Below are 24,453 nucleotides of genomic sequence, written 5' to 3' on the forward strand. Positions count from 1 at the left end.
ATGTACGGCTTAAATCTAGTTTTTTCTTTTCTTAATCTTTTAAGATAAGTTAAGTAGTATCAATGGTTGGAGACTTGAAACGTTTCATGAAGCGGAGGTCACTAGTTCGAATTTCTTTTCTCTCTCTTGTGCCTTATGAAATGAAAGTTACTAGTTCAAATCCCTCTCTTGTGTGAATATGTTAAAAAAAAACTTAAAATATAAAAAATATAGAGTTAAAAACAAAGAGCACCATAAAAATGCATTAACAAAATAAGCAGCCGGTGAAAAGATTTATTAACACAGAAATCAATTACAGATTTATGATTTAGTACTCCACTCTTGTCAGTTTAATTAATTGATCCCTCAGCTCTTGTAAATACGATAATCACGTGTGAAATATACCTTCTGTAACAGTAAGACAGAGATCTCCGCCTTAACAAACACTAAAGTCGATTTAACAGTATTATGTCTTCAACGATTTATGCTTCGTTACCAAACGAATTTACTAGGGCGAAAGTTGCGTCACGAAAATACCAAATGTCGTCTTAACAACAACTTTTGATCCTTTTAATAGGTAGTTTCTGAAGCAGTGGGAGCGTATATTTCATTGTTCAATTTGTTCCCTCTCTCTCTCTCTCTCTCTCTCTGTGTCTCTCTCTGGAGTGGTCGTTAATGGCGATCTCATTCCAATCCAACCACTAACAACATCGCTTTCGCAGACACACATGCACAGAGGGAGGGGATGGGTCATCATCACCACCACCATAACACCAGCGATGGCATCTCCCAGCGAGTCAGTAGCCCTCGCTTCTCGGGTCCAATGACTCGTCGAGCGCACTCATTCAAGCGCAACATCACCAACAACAGCACCCACATCAGCAACAACAACAACAGTGACAACATTAACAGCGACAGCCACAGCAGTCATGGAACCAGTTTCAGCACCCACCATGAAATTGACCTCCTCCTCAACTCACCCAGATCCGAAATGGGCACCAACTCGGTTTGCCTTGATGGGATTGAGTCAGTCTTGAAGCAAAGCCACCATGTGAGCCAGAGGATTCATGGGGGTGTGGTCAGGGGCTTGCTGAAGAAGCCTATCGGATCTGTGGTGGTGGAGTTTGGGTTGAGGGAGAGGAAGAAGCTGGGTCATTTGATGTTCTTGCTGTTCTGTGGGATGTGCCTGTTTCTGGGCCTTCTAAAGATATGTGCTACTGGCTGGTTTGGATCTGCCATTGAAAGAGCTGGGTTCAATCAGGTTGGCTCAAGTTGTCCTATTTGTGTTTGTATATATCGATGTTGTTTCTCTTTGCCAATTGGAAAATCACGTGGCGTTATATATGCAATGCTATGTTTATTTATTTGTTTGCGTCTGTTACATTAATCTTGCGATTATTGGGTTCTTTCTCGGTTCTCATATTTGATACAACTTAACTTCCTTTACTTGATTGCTAGACATTTGATGACATGGCTGACTCTTTTGTCTGCGTTTCTGTGTGCTCTTGCATGTCATTTTTTTTTGGATGCATGCTTAATCTCACCTAAAATGTTCAATCTTTTTAAATAGGATTCAACTGACCCCATCACTGATCTAAATCTAAGGGATCGGAGACCTCGTGAATATAGGGAGGGAGGAAATGATGTCGAACGGACTTTAAAAATGGTTGCCTCGGGTGTAGTTAGCAGCCAAAACGGCGTGGCTGAAGTAAGTTTCTAGTCTATATTTAAGCGTACTATTTAATCACTTGGCTCTGGTTGTTTCTCACAAAGTCAAAAAATTGGAAAACAATATTCTAAAAATTGGTTATCTTGAGAACAAAACGGTGGATAATGCCTCTCGAAGAGTATGTTAATTGCTTCTCGTGTCTATACTTCTTGTTCAGTACTCAAGTATCTGGTCGCCACCCCATAGTGGGAATTTCACCCAGTGCATCAACCGGCCAAGAAGTCACAAAAGTATGATATGCATCTTTCTTTCTTTTATCTTTCATGTGTTTGCGTTGTGTTTTTTGTGATTCCATGGTTATTGCTTTCTCTTACTTCCCAGCTTTTGCTTCTTTTGACAGGGCCAGATGCAATGACAAATGGCTACCTTATTGTAAATGCCAACGGCGGCTTGAATCAGATGAGATTTGGGGTCTGGATATTGTGTGTTTTTATTGTTTCTGAAGACTTCTGTTAATTTCAACCAGTCTGATGTATCAAAATTTTAGAGTGCAGATTTGTGATATGGTTGCTGTTGCTAAGGTTATGAAGGCATCACTTGTCCTGCCTTCGCTTGATCACGCCTCCTTCTGGGCTGATGAGAGGTTGGTTTGTTTTTGTACTTTTACTATTGGTATCGGTTATATATTGAAAGGATTCACTATATAACACTGAAAAATTTATTGTTTTTTCTCTTTCATTTCCTAAGAAAGAAATAAATAAATGACATCTTTGAGCCTGCCTTTTGCGTGGCTCTTGGAAAAGAATTCCTGATGATTTAAAAATGTAAGCACTGTATTCTCTGGTAAATGTTAGAATTATGCATCCCCAGAGGAAGCCCTTGATACACTGCTTTTCATCTCTTGTCCCTTGAAGAGAAGATGCCTTACTACCCACTACTACAAGAAGGGTTATTGTTGTGCTTCTTAAAATTTATATGATATCTTGCCATTTGTATACTTTGAGCTAACTGATTTCATATATGTATATTTGCAGTGGCTTTAAAGATCTGTTTGATTGGCAACACTTCATTGAAACCCTGAAGGATGATATTCACATAGTAGAGACGTTGCCACCTGCATATGCTGTACTTGAGCCTTTCAACAAAACACCAATATCTTGGTCCAAGGTCAAACAAACTTGTCTATCTTGAATCACTCGTTCTTTAATGTGTAATGGAATATAATATGAGGCTGTCCCCCAAAGGCAGGACAGTATTTTCTCCACACACAATAAGTGATATGGCTATAAGCGATGTGTCAGGTCCTTTTGGCATATAAGTATCATGAAAAAGATTCACTTGTCAGATATTAGGATACTCTGGTATGTTACACGATATGCATGAATGAGCCATATGCTTCAACACAATTCGAACATCCCATGCTTTGCATCTCATTTTATTATTACCAGTTCTAGTCTCTAGATTGATAACAGTCAGTTATTTATCATTTTTTTTTTCAGGTTACCTATTATAAGACTGAGGTCCTCCCTCTTTTGAAGCGGCACAAAGTGATCTATTTCACTCATACTGATTCTCGGCTTGCCAACAACGATATCCCAAGTTCCATACAAAAACTGAGGTGCCGTGCCAATTATAAGGCATTGAAATATTCAGCTCCAATAGAAGCGCATGGCAACACATTGGTTTCTAGAATGCGACAGAATGGAAGTCCTTACCTTGCTCTCCATTTGAGGCAAGTTTTGACAGTTATATATCTTACAAATATTGAGACTAGTTTTTTTTTCCCTGTTTCTTCTGGGTGTGTTTGGCATAATTCATCTTCTGCTGATAAAACATGCGCTGATTTAATCATTTGGCTTTGCTTTCTTCGGTTTGTTTGTTTATTGTTTCTATTTCCCCGTTAAAATTTGATATTGAACTTCCTCTTGAAGTTTAAACTTTTATATTCTGCTCATAGACTTCTCTACCATTTTGATTTATAGATAATGGAGAATAAATGGGTATAAACATCAAAGTTATTTGCTCATATCCAATTATTGTAGGAATCCATGGCATCAGTGTGAAATTTATCTTGTCCCTAATCTCATAGGCATCATTTTAAAATGATGTGCTTAACCTTCCATTATGCGATTTTGGGTTTTATGGAACAGATGGTTTTATAAATCACTGCTCCCTGGAATGGGCTATAAAAAAAAGGGAGTCCTAAATGGACTTATGGGATTCCTGATTATATGGTGATTTTCTGTGGATTAATGCTCAGGCTGGACAAACTTTTGCTTGTGCTTGGCTCAATTTCCAAGGCCTGCTTTTTTGTTAACCTTTGTACCGGGATTAAAAATGTTTTATTGCTGTGATAAAGTTGGGTTAATTTAGGTAAGTTTACATTATCTTGTCCCCAACCCCTTTAATGAATCAAACTTATTTCTTTATATAACAGGTATGAGAAAGATATGCTTGCATTTACAGGCTGCAGTCATAATTTGACTGCAGAAGAAGATGATGAGCTACGAAATATGCGGTATGAAGTCAGCCACTGGAAGGAGAAAGAGATTAATGGGGCAGAAAGAAGGTTGCTTGGAGGCTGCCCATTGACCCCTAGGGAAACAGGCCTTCTGCTCAGAGGGCTTGGTTTTCCATCCAGCACCAGGATTTACTTAGTAGCTGGTGAAGCTTATGGTAATAGAACTATGCAATACCTTAAGGATAGCTTCCCCAACATCTTCTCCCATTCCACTCTCTCTACAGAAGAAGAGTTGAGGCCTTTCAAGAAACATCAGAACATGTTGGCTGGAATAGACTATGTTGTTGCCCTTCAGAGTGACGTCTTTGTTTATACTTATGACGGCAATATGGCAAAGGCAGTTCAAGGTCATAGGCGCTTTGAGAACTTCAAGAAGACCATCAATCCTGACAAGTAATCCTCTAAACTATTTCCTATTGAATTCTGTTAAGATGTCTGATTTGGTGGTTTTCATTCAATTTCTGTATTGATTTTTCCACATCGAAATTGCAGTTGTATGATAATTTCCATTTTGTTCATTTAGGATGAATTTTGTAAACCTTGTTGATAAGCTTGATGAAGGAAAAATCTCCTGGAAGACATTTAGTTCCAAAGTGAAAAAGCTTCACGAAGACCGTGTTGGAGCTCCATATCTAAGAGAGCCTGGGGAGTTTCCCAAGCTGGAGGAAAGTTTTTATGCGAATCCCCTTCCAGGATGTATTTGTGAAACAAGAAAGAATGACAAAACATGTTGATAGAAAGAAATGCTCCTGCTTATAGGTGAAAAAATTTCCTTGGGTTAGTATGGAACCAAAACAATGAAGTCATGATCGCGGCCGACTAATTTAAGGTGCCTGCGGACTGCTCAGTCTTACCACTCTCAAGAGATACAACAGAAAAGAAAACATTCATACCATGAATTCAAATTTCTCCCTGCAAAGCTACATACATCAAACCGTAATTGTAATTTTTTTTCTTCTTTTCTGGTAGGGCATCAGTTGAGGAGGGGTCGCGGGTTAGGGGGGAGGGGTTTGAATGTGTGTACTCCAATTTTGTAGTATGAATAACCATTGGGACACAAGAGATAATGCCAAAGGGATTGTATTGTTTCAAGATGTCAATAGTACGAAAGTTGTGATTTCAAAGATTGTCATGCTCTTTCAAACTGCTTTGCTTATTGTCACTTATGGCTGTTAAATATGCAGACTTATGACACTGTTGTTGATAATTATCTGCTGTCAGTACATGATGCTTGAAGGGAATAAATGGTGTGGTAATTATAATCTACTTCTTGAACAATTCAAACTTTCTTGTAAATATATGCAACAAGCATAGTGATACCAAGAAATCCGAGTGGAAGTATTGGAGTTCTAGATATTTTATGCTATCCTTATGGTATATTTCAGCTTCACTATGCTTCAATATGAACTATTAAAACAAAGGGGAGCACTTGAATCACTTGATATCCAGGCTAGACATGCATCACCAAGATGTTATGATGGTGTGATTTTGAAAGAAGGAAATGTGATAGTCCACATGAACGCCACGTGGCACAACATGGGTAAAAAAATTAAGTAATAAAATTTGACAAGTAAATTTAACTATTTAGCATATCGGATTTGTAAGGTAAATTTAATTGTTTAGGGTAGTTCTAAAAAAAAAATTTCTATAATGATATCCTCACATTTTTAATGCAAAAAACATTAACTCGAAAAGATGAGTCGGAATAAATAAAATTTTATAGCATATATAGGACTTGTAGTCTACATAGCAAAGTGAAAATAGTCTGAGGTTTACTTTGCGTTCGTGTTAGACCAATTTTTTCTCATTAATAATTACATGTTTTAATTATAAAATTTGCCTTGTGACAAAATGTGAGACTAGTTAAATTTGTTAATCGGAACGAAAAGAAAAATGACAAAAACTATTATGGCGTGTTCATTAAATATGATTTATTTTTCTAGAAGAATTTTACTTTTTTTTTGTTTTTTTAATTCATTTACACGTTCTTTTAAGAGAAGAATAAAAAAAGAGCTAGGTTGAAGAAGTTACCATCAGTAGTAATTATAAATACTCGACTCTCATCTCACTTTCATACAATTGATATAGCAGTGTTGATCACCCTTTAAATTTTTTTATAAGTGAGACAAAAGTTAAGTATGTAACATTATTTAATTAACATTTTTTTTTCCTAGTAAAGATAGATACTTGGCCTAAAGAGTTAAGAGTCAAATTATAAAGGTTCTTGTTTTTGTAACTTTTTTGTGAGAAATTTAATTCTACAATGAGGACGAACCTTTCGAGGGAAAATATAAAAAGAAAAAAAAAAAGGTTATTTCTTCCATTTACCTTAACATTGACATTTTCTCATGATTCTTCTGAGCCCAGGTATTTAACCAAAAAAAAAAAGTCCAACTTCCTCTGGCCATAAAACTCTTAACTAGTAATATATTTAAGGGAAAGTGAAGGAGTAATGCTCCATATATACAAAAATACCCGTGTAATTTTATTTTTTTTGAAATTATTTTTTCTTAAAAAAAAAAAAAAAAAAAAAAAGGAAAAACCAAGCCACTCCCTTTGTCTTATTGATAAATTTTTGTGGTTATTTTAGTCTTGTTGCTGGCATGAGGACATTGACCATTGTTTATAGTTTAGAGGAAACATTGACAATTGAGTAATAATAATAGTTTAAAGAGAGTATATTTAAGGAGTAAGAAATGGAAACAGAGATCAAATACAGCTTTTTTATTTTTTTGTGTGTAAATTGACCACATACAGCTTGAGTTATTATGAATTTGGCTGGCATCCGGTGAAAAAATTCATATTAAATTAATTTTCAACCATTCAATACGCAAGAAATAAATAAAAGAAGGGGTCCTAAAAGAAGGCATCTCATTCCACAAAATTATATGCATATTAGAAAGTCACCAAAATATGTACCTAGCTAGACACTCAAACAAAGGGAAAAAAGAAAATCAAACAAAAAGAAGACGGATCACTGTAGAATAGACTCAACAAGGTCATACAAAGGTGCAAGCTCCCCTTTGTCGATCAAGCGGAATTCCTGCAGCCAATCCAAAAGCTATAAGGAATACAACAGAAATGCAAAGCATCCGACTGTCAATTTTGAACAAAAGAATTATAAGAAAAATTATGAAGAAATGAATACATGGTTGTCTCAGCAAAACTGTAACGATTCAGGAAAAATGCAAGTTACATCTGCGCTATCACTAAAAAATGACTAATCAAGTTACAATTAGAGCTTCCCGAAATCATTTATAAAGCTCAATCTCACCTAGTAATCAACTAATGTAGGACTTAGCACTTATAAATGCCTTCATAATCTACGCACTTTATGTGAGCTATTCATCTTCTTAATATGGGACTAAGGTGTCACCATCTCTTAATTTCCCTTAAATTCCTCATACCCTCTCGTCAGGAACACGTCATGCGGTGCTCTAGTATATTAGATGACTCTGATACTATTTGTTATAAACTAAGAAAAACACTAGGCACGTATGCGCTATCATTTTAAAATGACTAGTCAAGTTGAAATTGAAGTTCCCTAAAATCACTTATAAAGTCCAGTATCACTTAGTAAAGAAGTAGTGTAGGACTTAACATTCATGAGTGCTTTAATAATCCACCTACTCTATGTGGTTTATATTCATTTCTTCAGTATGGGATTGGGGTGTTACACAAACTCTAACCCCTTAAGTTGTTGGTTCCAAGCTTTAAAATTTGGTGTCGGATGCAGATATGAAAAGACAAGGAGAAGGATCATGTGTATTACTAGAGATGGCATCTGCCCTCATAAACAAATACTAATTAGTTGCGATGGAAAGAAAGTAAATTCCCCATTTTCCTGTAGGCCACATGTTTCAAACTAAGATAAGCAAATTTCATAAGAAGTCAACAGTCTTGACACCATAAACTTACCCATGTAAAGAGAACAAAGTGTTTGAAGCAAGTGTTGAGATGAGCTTCTTCCTTCAAACTCACAATCTTCTGAAAATGTGTGTGATAGATGTGCGCATATACACGGAACAATCGCTTAAAAATTGTCTTGACAACTTCATGGAAATTGGATGGGAAGGGTGCCCCTGTAGCAAATAACATATAAATAGATTGATTCCCTGTGGTACAGAATAACTCAAATAAAACATAGTGCCAAGATCAAAAGAGCGCACCACTAGAACTTCACTCACCTATTTTTTGAGGAAAAATTGATTCATCATCTAGCTGAGCTTCAATCCAATCCATCAAATACTCGACATATTTTGGGGCAGACACCTCTAATGGTTTTTTAATAGTAACCCCATCCGCCCATCTATATTCATATCTGTGGAAAGTATAACCGAAATGAGTACTTGCATCATTAATATATGCAGGAAGAAGGACTTCCAAGTTCCAACTTATCAGTAGAGGTGGAGAAAATGATAACGACATGCTTAATTAAAAGTATCTTATCAAGGAAACAAAGAAATTTTCTCTTTCAAATTTGAACTATAAGCCAAAAGAAAATCCATTTCAGCTTTCAAAAATGCTTCTTTCTTTGGCCAGTCCTCCTGACAACTTCTGATTTGTCCAATAAACCTCCACTTTCTGTTTTAATTCGATAAAAGTATATTTGATGGGCACCAGCATACACCAGCATATTTTGTGCTCTGCAATCAGCCTGCATATACCTCCTATATCCACTTTATGACTCTTTTAGTGTCTGAACATGGGTATATTTGATGGACCTAAAACATTTCATGCCAAGATGGTCAAGAAATCTTGCAGGAACTAAGTTATACATCTAAATCTGGCAAGTAATATACAGAGTGGTATATTAAGCTTGATAGTGAATAGCTTATATTACTAAATTGATCAAGACATGAGCTTTAAAGGCCGTTCACATATTAGTTTCTCCCTGACATGCAAATACAAAAGCTGATTCGTACATAGAGTAAACCAAAAAGTATTATCGAGGGACCTTGACAACACAATAAAGCATCAAAATTACACAACTAAAATCAGGAAGAGAATTTGGTTAAAGGCTCAAGAAAAATACTTTGGTCCTGCAGTCATTGTTGGACAGTTGACTGGAGTACAGAATTCAGTCAGAGTACCATGCAGAATGTTCACTTGGTTAAAGAAGTCCACCGCTGTAACACAAGAGAACAGGAATTAGTAGAACTCAAATGAAAATTTGTCTCAAAAAGATAATGAAAGAAAGAAAACTTGCAGAAGCCATCTTTCAACAAATTCCTATCTATGTCTACACGCACACACACAAACAGAGTCTATATAATCCTATATGTGCATTCCATTACACTTACTGTTTACAGCCAACCACTCATTAATATCTTCTCCAGGAGGCAGTCGTACGGCTTCCCTCAAATTCCCACTACCCAAGGTAGCATCAATATGTTTTTGAAGTTGAGCACCCTTTATTTTGTTAAACAGATACATTGCATAAGGCCAAGAAAATAGGCAAATTCTCAACAGAAAGATTATAAATAAATCTACATAACCAGAAAGAAGAACACCTACCTTACTTCCAGAGGGAGCATTCTTTTTAGGACGGAATGTTTTCTGGTTTCTGCATAAATCAAAGTTCGATGATACGTAGTAATTCAGATAGCAAAAAACGAAGAAGAGAAAAAAAAAAAAAACCTTCTAAAGTTAAATAAAAGTACTATGCATATATATAACGAAAAAGTGATTTCACAGGCAAGCTATCCGCGAGAAGAATAATCATATGAAACACAATCTCAAAGATTAGCAGCAGAAATTCCCTATATAAAGACAATGATATCATCCAAAGCAGCAAGTTCACGCAATCTGATGTACAACTCTAATGCATCTATTGCTGTACTAAATGTCGAAGTTAATCCCTAACATCATCTGCAGACTGCAGCAGCTAATGACATCATAATCTCAAGATGACCAAAATATATATATATATACATGATTCGCGATTTTCTTTTTGTTAAATAATCTGAAATCTACCAAGACACTCAAGAAAACGGCTAGAATTTTCCTAAGCTGTCCACAAACCTCAGCAACACCAGCAAAGATTGGAGCTTTACATTCGTTACAGAAACAATTCACACCTCAAGAAACATGTCATATACGAATCATCGAAGTTTACAGATTCTACCTCATCCACAGCAACAATTAAAAAAAAAAACTTACAAACATTCTGATTTCTATAATCAAAGCAAAACCCATGATGCTTTTCCTCAAACAAAATCTGGGATTGTCTTCGGACGGTCACGCAATCACGCAACATAGTAGTAACTCATGACAAAGTCGAAATGCATGTCCCAAATGAAACATGAAATAGAAAAACTCTATTTAAGGAAAACATAAAAAGAGTTGAATGAAAAATGCTATAATAAGCTAAAAGATACCTGCTTCCAAGGCCGAAGAGACTCATGGTGTTGCCGTCTCTCTCTAAAATTCAAGAGCCAGAAAGCAGGACCAAACGTAGATATATAGAAGAATATGTATGTGCATATATATAGAGGCTTTCCATAATGTCTATATACTAAATACATATCTAGAGAGAGAAAGCCAATTTTATAGAGAGAGAGAGAGATATGACAGACTGGCATGAGAGATGTCAAGCAGAGAGAGAGACCTCTCTCTCTCTCTCTCTCTCTCGCTCAGAGCCAGCCAAGCTCCCCTTCCTTTTGTTTTCCATTTGCCAACCTGTTCACCTGGCTGATTTGTTATCTCCTGACTTGTTATTTTTACTGTTTTGTCCCTGTCCTTCCAAATATTCCACCTCATGTAGTTGTTGTAGACTTGTAGATATCCCCTCTTGACTCCAATAATCCAATTATTTCTGTTCCCTACGTACACATACATATCTTCCTCTATTTTTTATTTTAAATAAATTATATTTTTATTTCACAATTATTCTATAATATTGATGCAATTTTAATTATTTTTTAAATTAATATTTATTAAAAAAAAATTAAGACTATTATGTCAGCATTATAAGATAAAAATATAGCATATAACATTACTTTTTTTTTTTTTTTTTATATATATATATTGTATTTGTTGATGGTGAAACATTAATTCCCTAAATAATTATTTATTTAAAGGGGTAAATACATAATTGATACATGAGATTTACTTTTGATCAAAAAAATTATATGAATTTTAGAATGAATTAACAATTATTTATTTACAGGGATAAATACATAATTGATAAAAAATAAAAAAAAAATCTAAAATCTGTTTGTTAAAATATTTTTCTTCTCTATTTTTTTTTTCTATTCTCAAAACAAAAACATTAAGAAAAACCCAAGTATATATATATAATGTCCGATCACCTGTACTAATTATGTGTTTAATCCTTTTTATTAAAAAAGAAAAAGAAAAAGAAAAAGAAATTGCATATATTGCAAGAGATGCATAATTTGATACTTAGTGCAACATTGATTGATTGTGACTTGAGAGGTGAGCTCGATCTTCAAGCTAAACAAGGAGTATGCATAAGGAATTTAGAATTTTGGATAAGACCATGAATTATTACAAGGAAATTAGTGAAAAAAGGACAACTTTTGGAACAACAGTTTCAAGGAATCTTACCCTCTAAGCATCTCATTAGTTGGAGGGATGCAGGGATTTTAATGTGAGAGTGGGACCAAAACTTATACGCATCTTAGCTGTAGTGGGTATGTTGTTGTTATTATTATTTATTATAATTATTATTATTAATTAATTTGGTCCAATCAAGTTGGCTAGCTTGGGTTCTCAAACTCTCATTTTGGAAGGGAATTTTTTAATCATGGGAGAATGGCATATTGTTCTGATAGTCAGAGATATCAATCTGTCTCTCTCAAGGCATTCACAAATTGGAAGGCAATCAAAGTTGGCAGAAAAAGCTAATCTTACCGCGCATTTAATCGCCAAATGGGCCGCTTGAAACAATTTCTTCTCGCGAGTCTTTCTATTTTTCGATCTAAATAGTGGAAGGGATCACATTAAAGAAAAGAACAAAAAAAACCCTACTCTCCAATCCTACGCCAAATCCACCTTCTTAACCAATATATTTTGCATTTCAGACAAAAAAGTTCGATGATTTTGGTCAACGAGCTTAAAATCTTGTGTTATCTGTATTGAAGAAAGTGTTTTTTTTTTTTTTAAAAAAAAAATTGAACTTAATGTAAAAATCATATGTTTTATTAAAAATATACTTGAGAATCACATATATTATGAATATATGTCAATTTATTAGATTGAGCTGAAAAAAAAAAAAAAAAAAAATCTTTTGATTGAGTTTTGTGGAGAAATTTATCCCTTATAAGTTAATACCTCAATTCCTAAGGCCCCGTGATTGGGTGATTGTGTGGTGTGAACCCATAGGCAAGAGCCACGCATTTCCAGCCCAAAGCCTAAGCCCAATAACACGGCCTGATCCCAGCGATGGGCTATGGAGATTGGAGAGGGCTCCCATTTCAGGTACGAATTTAGAAGACGGGAAGTCGTTTAGAGAAGGTGTGCTGTCGTCTAAAGTTGCAAAATCCTTTGCTTGAACACACAGAAACGAAGGTTCTGCCAATGCGATTAGAAAGGGTCAAAATAATAAAATATCTACTTTAAATGATGGTTTTAAAGTTGTGTAGCCTTTTTTTTTATTCAATATGGGAGAGGGGAGAGGGGAAAGGGGAAGTTTTGTAGCCTTAGAATATATACTCTATCCTCCCATTTTCTTATTCCAATTCATTTGATATAAGAGTGTCAATACGGTTACGGTTAGCGGTTATTGGCAAAAATCGCTAATCGTAACCTCCTTAGCGGTTATTAAATTTTACTAACCGCAACCGTAAATGCCTAGCGGTTAATTGTCGGTTAGTGGTTAGTAAAACAAGTAAGTTGAGTAACCGCCCGCTATAACCGCCTTTTCAAAATTGGACTTTTTTTTTTAAAAAAAAAAAAAAACACAACATATAAAACAAATGTTCAACACAACATATATATATATATATATATAGTTCAAATAAAATATTAAATGATACAAATAAAACATTAACTTCATCAATCCTGGTACATAACATACTCTCATTTGGTCATCTAGCAAATCCTATGGACAAACTCCTAAGTCCTAAATTCATAATGATCTAATGGTTATACACTCATACTTAAATTATATGATCATATTAACTCACAAATCATAATTCATATTAATATAATAAAATTATCTTAGATCTAAGAATCTAAGATAGTGTGATATATGTCTTCTAAGTATAAAATATCTAATAATGCTTTAATTCAATTGTGGCTATAAGTAACATATTGTTTAATTCAATTGTGATTATCATTGTACATGAACAATATGAATCATATGATTAACTTGTAAACTTATGACTTATGAGTTATGTCATATTATATATGTATTATTTGTTATTATATATCTATATGATTTAATGATCAATTCATCATGTGATATAATCATATCAATTATAATAATAATATATAAATTACTAAAATTATAATGACAATGCATTAATACTTCAATTGTGGTTATAAGTAACATATTGTTTAATCCAATGTCAATTACTTAATTTGATATTATACGAATCACATTATCATTGTACATTAATAATCTGATTAACTTGAATAAAGTATTTGAATTGTCATTGAATCATATGATTAAGTATTGATTTTATGCATCTATATTATTCAATATGCATAATTGCATATATGTATAATGTATAATTATAATTTATAACATATATAGACTTAGAAGTTGATAACATACATTGGAACTAAGTCTCTAGATACTTAATTGTTCATTGTTGTATTAGTATGAACTTGCATACTTATGACTTATGAGTATATTTGTATAATTTGTTATTATATAATCAAATAATTTAATGATCAATTGATCATGTGATATAATCATATAAATTATAGTGATAATATATTAATACTCAAATTGTGATTTAATTATCTAAAACAAAAATTTGATTTAATTATTATTAATGATCGATTGATTATGTTATATGTATAAATATTATTATAATTATAATTATAAAAATATATTATATAAAAAAGCGGTTACGCTAACCGTTAGACAGTTATAGCGGTTAAGACGGTTAGCGGTTATAGTGGTTAGCGGGCGGTTAAATAACCGCCTGCATTGACACCCATAATTTGGTGTTGGAATGATGTGTTTCAATGATAGCTAGAATTGATGCCCTATATATCCTCCCCTGTTTAAAACATTTGTTCAACTTAGGAGGGATTCAGAGACAACTTGGAATTAATTGGAAATCATGTCATATTAAACAAGAACTAAGGTCGATTTGCTATATGTTAAATCACAGCTTATTTTAAAAAGTTAATTAATAAGAATATGTAAATTTAATTATTTAATTTAGAGGGAGTAATAAAATGACGGAAACATGGTTTAAACTCATGATCTCTAATTCTAATATCATATATAAAAATTTTTACCTTAAGGCTTTGTTTTTGTTTTGTTTTTTGTTTTTTTTTGTTTTTTCTAATTAAATAAGGAAAGGGTTACAGGGAGGGATTCTTCCCACTTCTAATCCAAACAGAAGAAGAAGTGAGTGGTCCTAAAAATGAAAAATGGGGTGGGCTCCTCAACAACAGACCCAAAACAGACTAAAACAGCGCAAAATAATTACAATAGTTAGAAAATTGGACAAATAAATGACCCGGTCCTCTCAAGGGGCCGTACAAGGTGGTTACAAAAGCAAAAGGGGCACAGATTAAGGCAAACCTATCTTAACCCCCATTTAGAACCAGCAACAACTACTGCGAAGAGGCTAAAGCCGAAAATGTACTGTCATAGTCTGATGTAGGGACTGCAAGAAAGAGTGGAACCACCACAAATTCGATTACAAAAATCTCTACGAAATGATCAAAACACCAAAACCTAAGGAGACAACAACCCACAAAATCAACAAGCAGCAAACAACAACAAAAAGAGCTGCAAAATACAAGAAAAATAAAAATACATGGAAAAAAAAAGAAGAAGAAGCAGGAAAAAGCCCATTGAATAGCGGCTGGAACAGAGCATAAGGTGGCAGGAGAGCTTTTGGCAATAGCTCGAAGTGCACGCGGCGGCGTGTGGTGGCTGGAACAGGGCGATTAAGACTTCGACGGGAAGCTAGGAGGATGGGCAAGACCTTGGTGGGGCGCGTTGGAGCTATGGAGGAACGGAGGTTGACAAATCTGATTGGGAGAATTTCGGAGCTGAGAACCACCATAGAATTGAGAACGGCGAAACTGCAGGGGGTGGAATGAGGCCAGAGGGGGCAGACCAGGCGGGGCGGAGTTGACCGAAGGGGGCAGAACAGCAACACCGCTGCTTAGGCGAAAAAAAAGAAGAAATGGCGACGAAGGGGGGAAGGGAAATGGCCACGCTAGGTGGAGGGGAAGAAGGGAGGAAGGAGAGAGCAAAGTCTCTCCCTCCTCCCCCGGAAAGAACCGCACTGTGCGGAGGGAGAGCCTCACCGAGGAGGTGGAAAATGCAGAAAAAAAGGAGAGACTTCTCTCAGGAGAGAGAGAAGAGAGCGTTTAAGTCGTTTTGTCTTGAGTACTGCTTAAATTAAGGCTCTGTTTGTTTTTAACTAAAATGTTTTCCATCGAAAGATTTTCTTGAAAATTTTAAAATTAAGGCTCCATTGACTATTATTTTTCGTTGCACCAAACACCAAAAAATACAAAAAATATTTTCAGAAACATCACGTTACGCCGAAATAAACGGAGCTTAATAAAAATATGCAAATTTAATTATTTAATCGATGCTTTAATTTCTTGGAATAGCTTCCACATATATGGAATAACACAAAACACGTCAAACTTGTAAAGCAATAGGTACGTACAATTACAAAGACCACTCATGGTACGCAGATCTCCAAATTAATTAAGACCTTAATTAATTAACCAGTGCCACCAAAAAAGGCCTTAAGCTTCTTAATCTGAGGAATGTCAAGGAAAGCTGTTGCTGCTATCAATTCAGAGGGAAAATCGTTTGAAAACAAAGATAAGTCCAGAATCTGGAGACCTGGATTTGCACTACTGAAGCTAACAAATACTTGGACTGGAGTTGCTCCGGCGTTCACTTGGAAGTGTAGTAATCCTTGGGGGAAAATCATGACATCACCTTTCTTCAGAGTTTTATAGTAAACTGTATTAGCCGAGGAAACAAACCCAGCGATGATTTTCCCTTCCAAAACAAGTATGGCTTCTGAAGCTCCAGGATGTGTGTGGATTGGCACAACTCCACCAGGCTCCATGTCCAGGCGAGCAAAAGAAAGCCCAAGCCCGTTCAAACCAGGAAACTGCGCCACAAATGCCGGAGTGACTGCCGCTTTATTAAAAGTACCTGTGGTGTTTGCGGCAACGCCTAGGCCGGAGAAAACAAAGTCATCCACCGTCACATTTGCAGCCTTCTTGCAAGCGTAGCCTGCGGGGGTGTCAGGAGCTGTTAAGTCGGCCACACAGAAGTCCTGCACAGCAGCATGGCAGGAGAAAAGGAGGAGAGAAAAGATGAAGATAATGGGAGATATCATCTGCAATATCGTGCATGTTAGTTTGTTTAAGCTTTTATGGTCTATATATATTACTCCCGATTGTTTTCGCTTAAAGCAACAGCAAGAAGAAATATTCAGCGACAGACATTGAGCTGTAATCGTGACGTCGTGTGTGATCTTTCTATATATATATATATATATATATATATATATATTGTTTTATTGATTTATAATATTAATGTTATAATTGATCTACCAGACAAAATAATAATATAAAGACAAAAATTCAATGTTCCCGATATAAGAAATGATCTAGACCAGCAATCATGCCGTCACTTTTTTGTTTTTATATGTGTTTAAAAAGAGAATTATATTAATTTACACCTAAAGAGATAACAAATGTCAAAGACCAGGACCAGAATATTAATGTTATAATTGATCTACCAGACAAAATAATAATATAAAGACAATAATTCAATGTTCCCGATATAAGAAATGATCTAGACCATCAATCATGCCGTCACTTTTTTGTTTTTGTGTGTGTTTAAAAAGAGAATTATATTAATTTACACGTAAAGAGATAACAAATGTCAAAGACCAGGACTAGAAGGAAACAAATATGATGATATCATAACAAACATAGTAAGGTTTGAATTTCAGTACTTAATATGTTTAACACAAATTGGGGTTTATAAAATTGTTATCTGTCTTTTGATTATGAGAGAAACTGCTTTTTAATAATATTAACAGAGTTGGATAACATTTATTAAAAAACGCATGTGCCGATTATATTAATTAGAGTCAGATTTGGTGGCCACATATAGATTAATATATGTCGATGCAATAGTCAAGTCTAGACTGAATTTTGCTGCTAAAGTCTCATTTCATGGCTAAGTAGGTAGGCGGCCAAAAATGTCATCTTACTCGTGTAGCTAGTAATGGAAGTGATCAATGAATCATATGTGGAATAATATTCGATCAATGAAGTGATTGGAAATTCTTGCAATGGGTGGCCAATATTGGCAGCAAGTATACCATCAGCTAGCCAATGATTTGACCTAGCTTTTGGAAGTACGTAGTCTGAGATAGATAGATTACCTTTCTTAATTGATATCTGATTTGCATTCGTGCCTTTAAGTAAGCCATACTTCTCGAGATGTAGAAAGCCCAACCACCTGAGTTAATAAGATCGATTGCTTCTGAAACAGAGGAAATCAACGTGTTGATTCTATAAATTTAGGCAGGATATCATTGAGGATATCAAAGGGCATGCTGATCATGAACTTAGGGGGAACTAAGATCGATTTTTCCCATCTACATACCCAAAAAGTTGTTGGCCACCTATCACCAAATAAGTTAATTAGGCGATTCAGGGCAGTGTTGTTTGCACTAGTGGTCGAATAAATTAAGGAAGATTAGGTGGCCGCCATAGGGTTAGACGTTTGTCTTTAATTGCTTTGATATATACCATAAACAAGTTAACACCCAATTGGAAGAATGGTTTGATTCAAAATATTAATTATATGTTCTTGGATACTTTTTTTTTTTTTTTAAATCAAAATGGTAGGCCGGGGAAACCAATTGTGGCTATCCTATCTAAGTGTGACCATAATAGCACTTACCCGTTGGGAACCGCATAGGAGAGGCCTAGGCGATAGGAACCGCATGCGCTCCTCAAGTTCAACCGAGCTATAGTCTGACCCAGCCCCACCAGGATATCAATGGAAACCAAGTGGCTAATATCAATCAGACATATATGGAGATTCTCTATTGCGGAGATTCGAAACCGCGCCTTAGTACATGCTCAACTACTTTAGAGATTTCTTTGCGTCATTGAACTACCGTCCTTGATGGTAATCTTGCAATACTTAATACAAGAAGAGTTTGATATATAGTACAAAAATTTATGGCGGAAACATCATCACATATGTACACTATCATTATCTTTAACTAGCACTATATATATATATAAGCTCTGCTTTGCTGTTGTTAATCTTTATCTAGTGGGTGGCTTCGAGGATGACAACACATGTTAAGGAATAAGAACACATACATACATGACAATTTTATAGACCGATCGAGTTAGACTAAAAGAAAACTATGTTCCTTGTCACTGTTCAACTTGAGCCTGCTGAAACAAAAGTTATGATTCTAAATGGAAGGTGCAAAGGGAATTGCCATTGGCAGTTGGAAACATACAAAGTAACTGTTAAGGTTATCATAATGTTAGTTTGACGCTTAATGATTTTAAAACCAAATCTTCAGAGGTCTGAATCATCATAATTTCTACTATGGTCATTGAAAATGGTCTCCAAACATTTCATTGTCGATATGTATTTATAAGGCGCGTAATTCCTGAATACAAACTTGCCACTTATAATTCTAGAGTTAATTTGTAGTGTTCACATCCTACTCAACAAATATTTAGTTAAAAAACACAATTTTCTATTTAAAATAAAGAAATGTGGAAAAAAAAAACTATTTTAGCTAGTAAGTTTGTCAAGGGTGTACTTGGAATAGTTCCCACTTAGAATAACATATAGGGCAAAAAAAAAAAAAAAACGGTACACAAAAGACAGCTCGTGCATTTTATTCATCTGGCTTGATCAAAGGCAATTAATTCCCTTGAACAAAAATACAGAATTAATGTTGCTTTAAAAGACAGAAGGCACTTAGTAAGCATACAATTCTTCAAATTTATAGAAGCAATATATATATATATATATACAAATTAAAGCCATTCACAAGACTCTTCAATTTCTTAATTAATTAACCAGTGCCCCCAAGAGCGCCTTTAAGCTTCTTAATCTGAGCAGTGTCAAGGAAAGTAGTTGCTGCTACCAATTCAGTGGGAAAATCATTTCCAAACAAAGCGAAGTCCACAAGCTGGCTTCCTGGGCTTGGACTATTGAAGCTAAAATATGCTTCAGTTGGAGTTTTTTGGGCATTCACTATGAAGTGTAGTAATCCTTGAGGAAAAACGATTATGTCACCCTTGTTCAGAGTTTTATAGTAAACTTTATTAGCTCCGGAAATAAACCCAGCGGTGATTTTCCCACTCACAACATGTACAACTTCTGTAACTCCAGGGTGTGTGTGGATTGGCACAATTCCACCAGCCGCCAAGTCCAGCCGAGCCAAAGAGATTCCAAGCCCGTTTAGGGCAGGAAACTCTGTGACAAATGCTGAGGTCACTGCAGCTTTAAGAAGATTTGAGGTGTTTCCGGCAACGCCTAGGCCGGAGTAAACAAAATCATTCACCGTCAACGTTTCTGGCTTCTTGCAAGCGTAGCCTATTGGGCTTTCAGGAGCTGTGAGGTCAGCCACACAGAAGTCCTGCACTGCAGCATGGCAGGAGGAGGAAAGCAGGAGAGAAACGATGAAGATAATGGGAGATATCATCATCATCACATACAAGATAATGGGAGAAAAGTTTGTTGATTTAAGCTTTTAACTAGGGCTTATTATATAGAAGTTGGATAATATTGTGGAACTTTTGGCCGTGGCAATTGGTTGCTTAATTTGCATGTGCCCATGCAGGATTTCACGGGCAACCGCAAGAAAAAACAATAGACATTGAGCTGTAATAATGTCCGATGTGATCTTTCTTTTTTGGATCGCTTGTAAACAAATTCGTTACTTATCGGGGAGTTTGAATTAGTCCCGTTTGTATTCCGCTTAAAATACATTTTTTTTTTTTTTTTTGACAGAAGCTGAAAATACTTTTTTTGTTTGGTTGAATTACTCTCGATCATATTTTCTGTTGGTGATATATATACCTAATCAAGGATATTCCTAAATAGCCATTCATGCGAGTAATATGGGTAAATTATGACCTATATGGAAAACAACACCTATTCGGTATGAATGCTACCATATTGGCCAAGAATAGATCAAGCTGATCAAATAGCTCAGATAGCTATGTTCTCTCATTCTCTCCTCTCCCACATTTATTTAGTTTTTTCGAAGAGCTTTTAATGACTTTAGGGTCGGAGTGTCTTCGGTCCCGCATCTACTTAGTTTTCTCAAAGAGCTTTTACTAACTTTGGTGTTGGAGACTCAGTGGTGGAGCCAAGATTTTGGTTGAGGGGGGTCAATTTTTTTATTTTTTTTTTAAATTTTATGAATGAAATAAAAAAAGTTAATTAAAAATAGAGTAATGCTAGGTACATCTTTTTATTCTCCTAAAATCCACCTAAAACTGATGTAGCTTTTAAAATCAACATTAAATTTTAGATAAATCATACTTGAATTTTGATGTAATGGTGATTTTGAAAGCCACATCAGCTTTATGGAGATTTTAAGAGGATAAAAAGATGGTACCTAGCATTACTCTTAAAAATATTTGAAAAAATATAACTAATGAAATAATAAAGAATTCAACAAAACTTAATTATTATTTAAACATATATATAAATGTAAAATACAATTTATGTTATCAAGCTCTTCGAATTTTAGTCTCTATTGATCAGAATTTTTTTAAAGAAATGATATACTAATAGATTTGTTATATAAATCTATCTCGATACGAGCTCATTTAAAATTTGATTGGAGGTCAATGAAATCATTGTTATTCTTTATATTCTTAAGTAACTACAATTACATATTTCATACAGTTAAAATCTGTAACAAAAACTATATATATTCATAAATAATTAATCTAATTGAGCAGTATAAATATAAAAATTTAATCAATATTAAAGTTTGATTATATACATAAAACATTTTAGGAAAAGGAAATTTTCAAAAAGCAATTGATTCGAACTGTTGAAGGTTTAAAGAAAAAAAAAAAAATTGACAGACTAAAAGAACGACTTTAAAATTTCATAGAATTCTAAATTGCAATTATTAATTTTACTTTGTAGTGTAAATGCTTTTTTATCTCTTGTTTTAAATTTGACATCTTAGAGGAGCCACTTTAAAAATGAGTCAAATATCAAATTTTTTATATCTTTCTCTACCTTAATTAAATATTATTATTTTATTAGTTTTAAACCAATCAAGAGAAAGAGAAGGGTAAAAAATAAGCTTAAAAATTATTTAATTTTAACTTTTTGGCTCTTGGAATGTAGGGAGCATCTTTTAGAATATAAAAAGCATCTATGACAAGAGTTAAATATAAAGTAGAGAAATGATCTTGTTAAATGAGTGTTTTCATAAATTTTGTTAGATTGTAAAAGAAAATCTAAATATAAAAAGCTCATTGTAAATGCTTTTATCTATGGAGACCTATACTTTAGGCCTCTTTTTTGTAGGCTCTTTTTTTCTTTTTTCTTTTTTCTTTTTATTTTTTAACTATGCTGTGTTGTGCTGCTATACAGGGAGTGGTTTGGACTTTGGATTGATTTCGAGGAAAAAACAAAAAACAAAGTGGCTTGGACTAAGGTGTTTTTTTTAAAAAAAAACTATATAGACTTTTGTTTTTAAAGTTGGTCCACCACACTTTTTTTTTTTTCTAAGCCCACCAACAATTTAAAACAAAGAAGGGACTTAGCCTTACTGCCAGCGTAGTCCACAGTCAAACAAAGAAAACTAGAAAAGTAATTTAAACGTTGCGTTTGGTAAATGTCATCTGTCATCGTCTTCTTCTCTCTTTTCATCTAGCCTAAACCTAAAAGCTTGAAAAGTTGTAACTATGGCAGAAGTAAAAACACACCAGACGTCTCGGTGCTACTTGAGTGTTGCCTCTTGTCTGTGGCTGAGGGTGGGCAAACAGGGATCCAATGAATTTTCTACTGCAGTGAGAACAACTTTTAGAGGTTGAGGGGGGCCATTTGACCCCTCTCGACCCCTCCTCCCTCCGCCCCTGGTTAGAGTGTGATACAACTTGATTTAGTGAGCTGCAACAAATAACAACATTAAGTAGCGGACATTTATTTTTAGATCTTGAGACTATTAAAGGATCTAAGAAATCTTTTGTATAAAAGTTAGACACTCTCTATGTTTTGAAGGAAACAAAAAAGAAATTTAACTCTGAGTGAGTCTTATTAAACAAAATAATAATCCAAATCTGCGTTTTTGGAGGCTATAAGCATGTATTTATAGCCACAAGACTCTTTAACCTAATAAAACTACGAATTATAATCGGAATTGAACTTCTATGGTGCCCATCCGGACGGGACAAACCGCCATTCGGACATACCCTCCTAAAACTGAAAGGAAAATGCGTAAAACAATGAAAAACTGAAAATAACATATAGCCATTCGGATGGCTTGGACGGCTTGCGAATGGGCTGCGAACGGAGGCTCTTTTGACCTAGTAAACATCAGAATTAGTAAACTCTCATGAAACATGACTTTATAGATCTTTGAGTTTGCTTTCAAACGCTGCAAACTTTGCTCAAATTAGATGTATGAAACTCTAGATATAGTCTTTTTAGTAAAAGTTGTCAAATGAAAATAACATAGGCGCCAGATGGTCTCTAGACGAGATTGCAGACGAGGCTCTCGGGTTGAGGATCATCAGGACGGGATGCAGACGAGCTTGCAAACGAGGCTTGCCAATCTGCATCAGAGCGCCCCCGGAAGACTCTTTTATTTTGTCGGAGGAGTTTTATTTTGGCTGCCCAAAATATTGTTTCAACAGTTTGACATCATCTATGAGTACAATTGTTCCTTTTCTCTTCAAATGGTTGAACTTTGTCGAGAAATGCGTTGTCGTTTTTGTCTTTCTTCCTCTTTTGCTCGAGCGCCACTACTAGCAATATTATTAAAACATCAAAGAAGAAGGAAATGGAAGGGAAGATAGAGCTGCTTCAGTTTGGATAAAAATGAGTTTGGGATGGATATTGTCATAGATATGATTGTTGGAGAACGAATAAAAAATATTTGAAAAATAATTTTTAAAAGAAATAGTGAAAGTGAATAATTAAAATGTCGAACATAATATAGCTAGCTAAAAAAGATAAATGTGATTTTTCAGCTATTTAATTAGCTAATGAGTTTGATGAGGTTGTTATGGTCTTACTTGGAAAATATCTCCTTAATTTAGTCACAGTCTTGTTTGCAGTAGTGGTCGAAGAAATTAAGGAAGATTAGGTGGCCATAGGGTTAGACGTACGTTTGACTTTAATTAATTGCTTTGATATATTAATATATACCATATATAAACAAGTTAACAGTTAACACCCAATTGGAAGAATAGTTTGATTCACTCTATTTTTTTTTTTTTTTGAGAAAGTTTGATTCACTCTATTAATTATATGTTCTTGGATACTTTTTTTTTTTTTTTTTTGAAGTTATGTTAATCTTAGATACTTAATACGTACAATAAGAGTTTGATATCTAGCTAGTACAACAGCTTATGGCGGAAACATCATCATTATCTTTAACTAGCACTATATAATCTTTGCTTTGCTGTTGTTTATCTTTATATGGTAGGTGGCTTCTTGGATGACAACACATGTTAAGGAACAGAAACACGTACATGACAATTTTATAGACAGATCCGAGTTAGACTAAAAGAAAACTATGTTCCCTGTCACTGTTCAACTTGAGCTTGCTGAAACAAAAGTTATGATTCTAAATGGAAGGTGCAAGGGAAATGCTAGTGACAGTTGGAAAAATACAAAGTAACCGATAAGGTTATCTTAAATGTTAGTTTGCCGCTTAATGATTTTAAAACATTAAACGTTTCATTGTCGATACGTATTTATAAGGCAATTCCTGAATACAAACTTACCACTTACTTTCCTAGAGTTAAATTGTAGAATTCACATCATACTCAGCAAATATTTAGTTAAAAAACATAATTTTTTATTTAAAATAAAGAAATGTGGTTGTTTTTTTTTTAA

At 34.6% G+C, this 24,453-nt stretch overlaps 4 protein-coding genes across 4 annotated transcripts; 1 reads left to right on the forward strand and 3 right to left on the reverse strand.

Moving 5' to 3' along the window:
* The first annotated feature begins 594 nt into the window (after positions 1-594).
* LOC132166045 (O-fucosyltransferase family protein) lies at positions 595-5,296 on the forward strand. The gene is made up of 9 exons (XM_059576794.2): positions 595-1,240; positions 1,550-1,687; positions 1,866-1,938; positions 2,049-2,119; positions 2,203-2,291; positions 2,683-2,815; positions 3,148-3,380; positions 4,086-4,562; positions 4,693-5,296. The coding sequence occupies exons 1-9, from the start codon at positions 725-727 to the stop codon at positions 4,901-4,903; spliced, it is 1,941 nt and encodes a 646-aa protein (XP_059432777.2). The 5' UTR covers positions 595-724; the 3' UTR covers positions 4,904-5,296.
* Positions 5,297-7,011: 1,715 nt separating this feature from the next.
* On the reverse strand, positions 7,012-10,792 carry LOC132165843 (MOB kinase activator-like 1A). The gene is made up of 7 exons (XM_059576524.2): positions 10,550-10,792; positions 9,687-9,735; positions 9,473-9,581; positions 9,205-9,298; positions 8,357-8,490; positions 8,088-8,251; positions 7,012-7,212 (listed from the first exon to the last, which is right to left on the reverse strand). Exons 1-7 carry the CDS (start codon positions 10,573-10,575, stop codon positions 7,144-7,146), a joined length of 645 nt encoding a protein of 214 aa, XP_059432507.1. The 5' UTR covers positions 10,576-10,792; the 3' UTR covers positions 7,012-7,143.
* Positions 10,793-15,894: 5,102 nt separating this feature from the next.
* Positions 15,895-16,738, reverse strand: LOC132166210 (auxin-binding protein ABP19a-like). The gene has a single exon (XM_059576991.2). The coding sequence runs from the start codon at positions 16,697-16,699 to the stop codon at positions 16,067-16,069; it is 633 nt and encodes a 210-aa protein (XP_059432974.1). The 5' UTR covers positions 16,700-16,738; the 3' UTR covers positions 15,895-16,066.
* Positions 16,739-19,429: 2,691 nt separating this feature from the next.
* LOC132166625 (auxin-binding protein ABP19a-like) lies at positions 19,430-20,068 on the reverse strand. The gene has a single exon (XM_059577473.2). The coding sequence runs from the start codon at positions 20,066-20,068 to the stop codon at positions 19,430-19,432; it is 639 nt and encodes a 212-aa protein (XP_059433456.2).
* Between the last annotated feature and the right edge of the window lie 4,385 nt (positions 20,069-24,453).

The sequence above is a fragment of the Corylus avellana genome, chromosome 11, assembly GCF_965113065.1.
Source record: "Corylus avellana chromosome 11, dhCorAvel1.hap1.2, whole genome shotgun sequence".
Classification (NCBI taxonomy): Eukaryota; Viridiplantae; Streptophyta; class Magnoliopsida; order Fagales; family Betulaceae; genus Corylus; species Corylus avellana.

Excerpts from the sequence above, each read along its gene's own strand:
- LOC132166045 (XM_059576794.2), top strand. The coding sequence starts at position 725 with ATGGGTCATCATCACCACCACCATAACACCAGCGATGGCATCTCCCAG. Across the intron at positions 1,939-2,048 it reads CCGGCCAAGAAGTCACAAAA|GGCCAGATGCAATGACAAAT; the intron begins GTATGATATGCA and ends TTCTTTTGACAG. Across the intron at positions 3,381-4,085 it reads TACCTTGCTCTCCATTTGAG|GTATGAGAAAGATATGCTTG; the intron begins GCAAGTTTTGAC and ends TTTATATAACAG.
- LOC132165843 (XM_059576524.2), bottom strand. The coding sequence starts at position 10,575 with ATGAGTCTCTTCGGCCTTGGAAGCAG. Across the intron at positions 9,736-10,549 it reads CTCTTCGGCCTTGGAAGCAG|AAACCAGAAAACATTCCGTC; the intron begins GTATCTTTTAGC and ends TGATTTATGCAG. Across the intron at positions 9,582-9,686 it reads ATGCTCCCTCTGGAAGTAAG|GGTGCTCAACTTCAAAAACA; the intron begins GTAGGTGTTCTT and ends AACAAAATAAAG.
- LOC132166210 (XM_059576991.2), bottom strand. The coding sequence starts at position 16,699 with ATGATATCTCCCATTATCTTCATCTTTTCTCTCCTCCTTTTCTCCTGC.
- LOC132166625 (XM_059577473.2), bottom strand. The coding sequence starts at position 20,068 with ATGATGATGATATCTCCCATTATCTTCATCGTTTCTCTCCTGCTTTCC.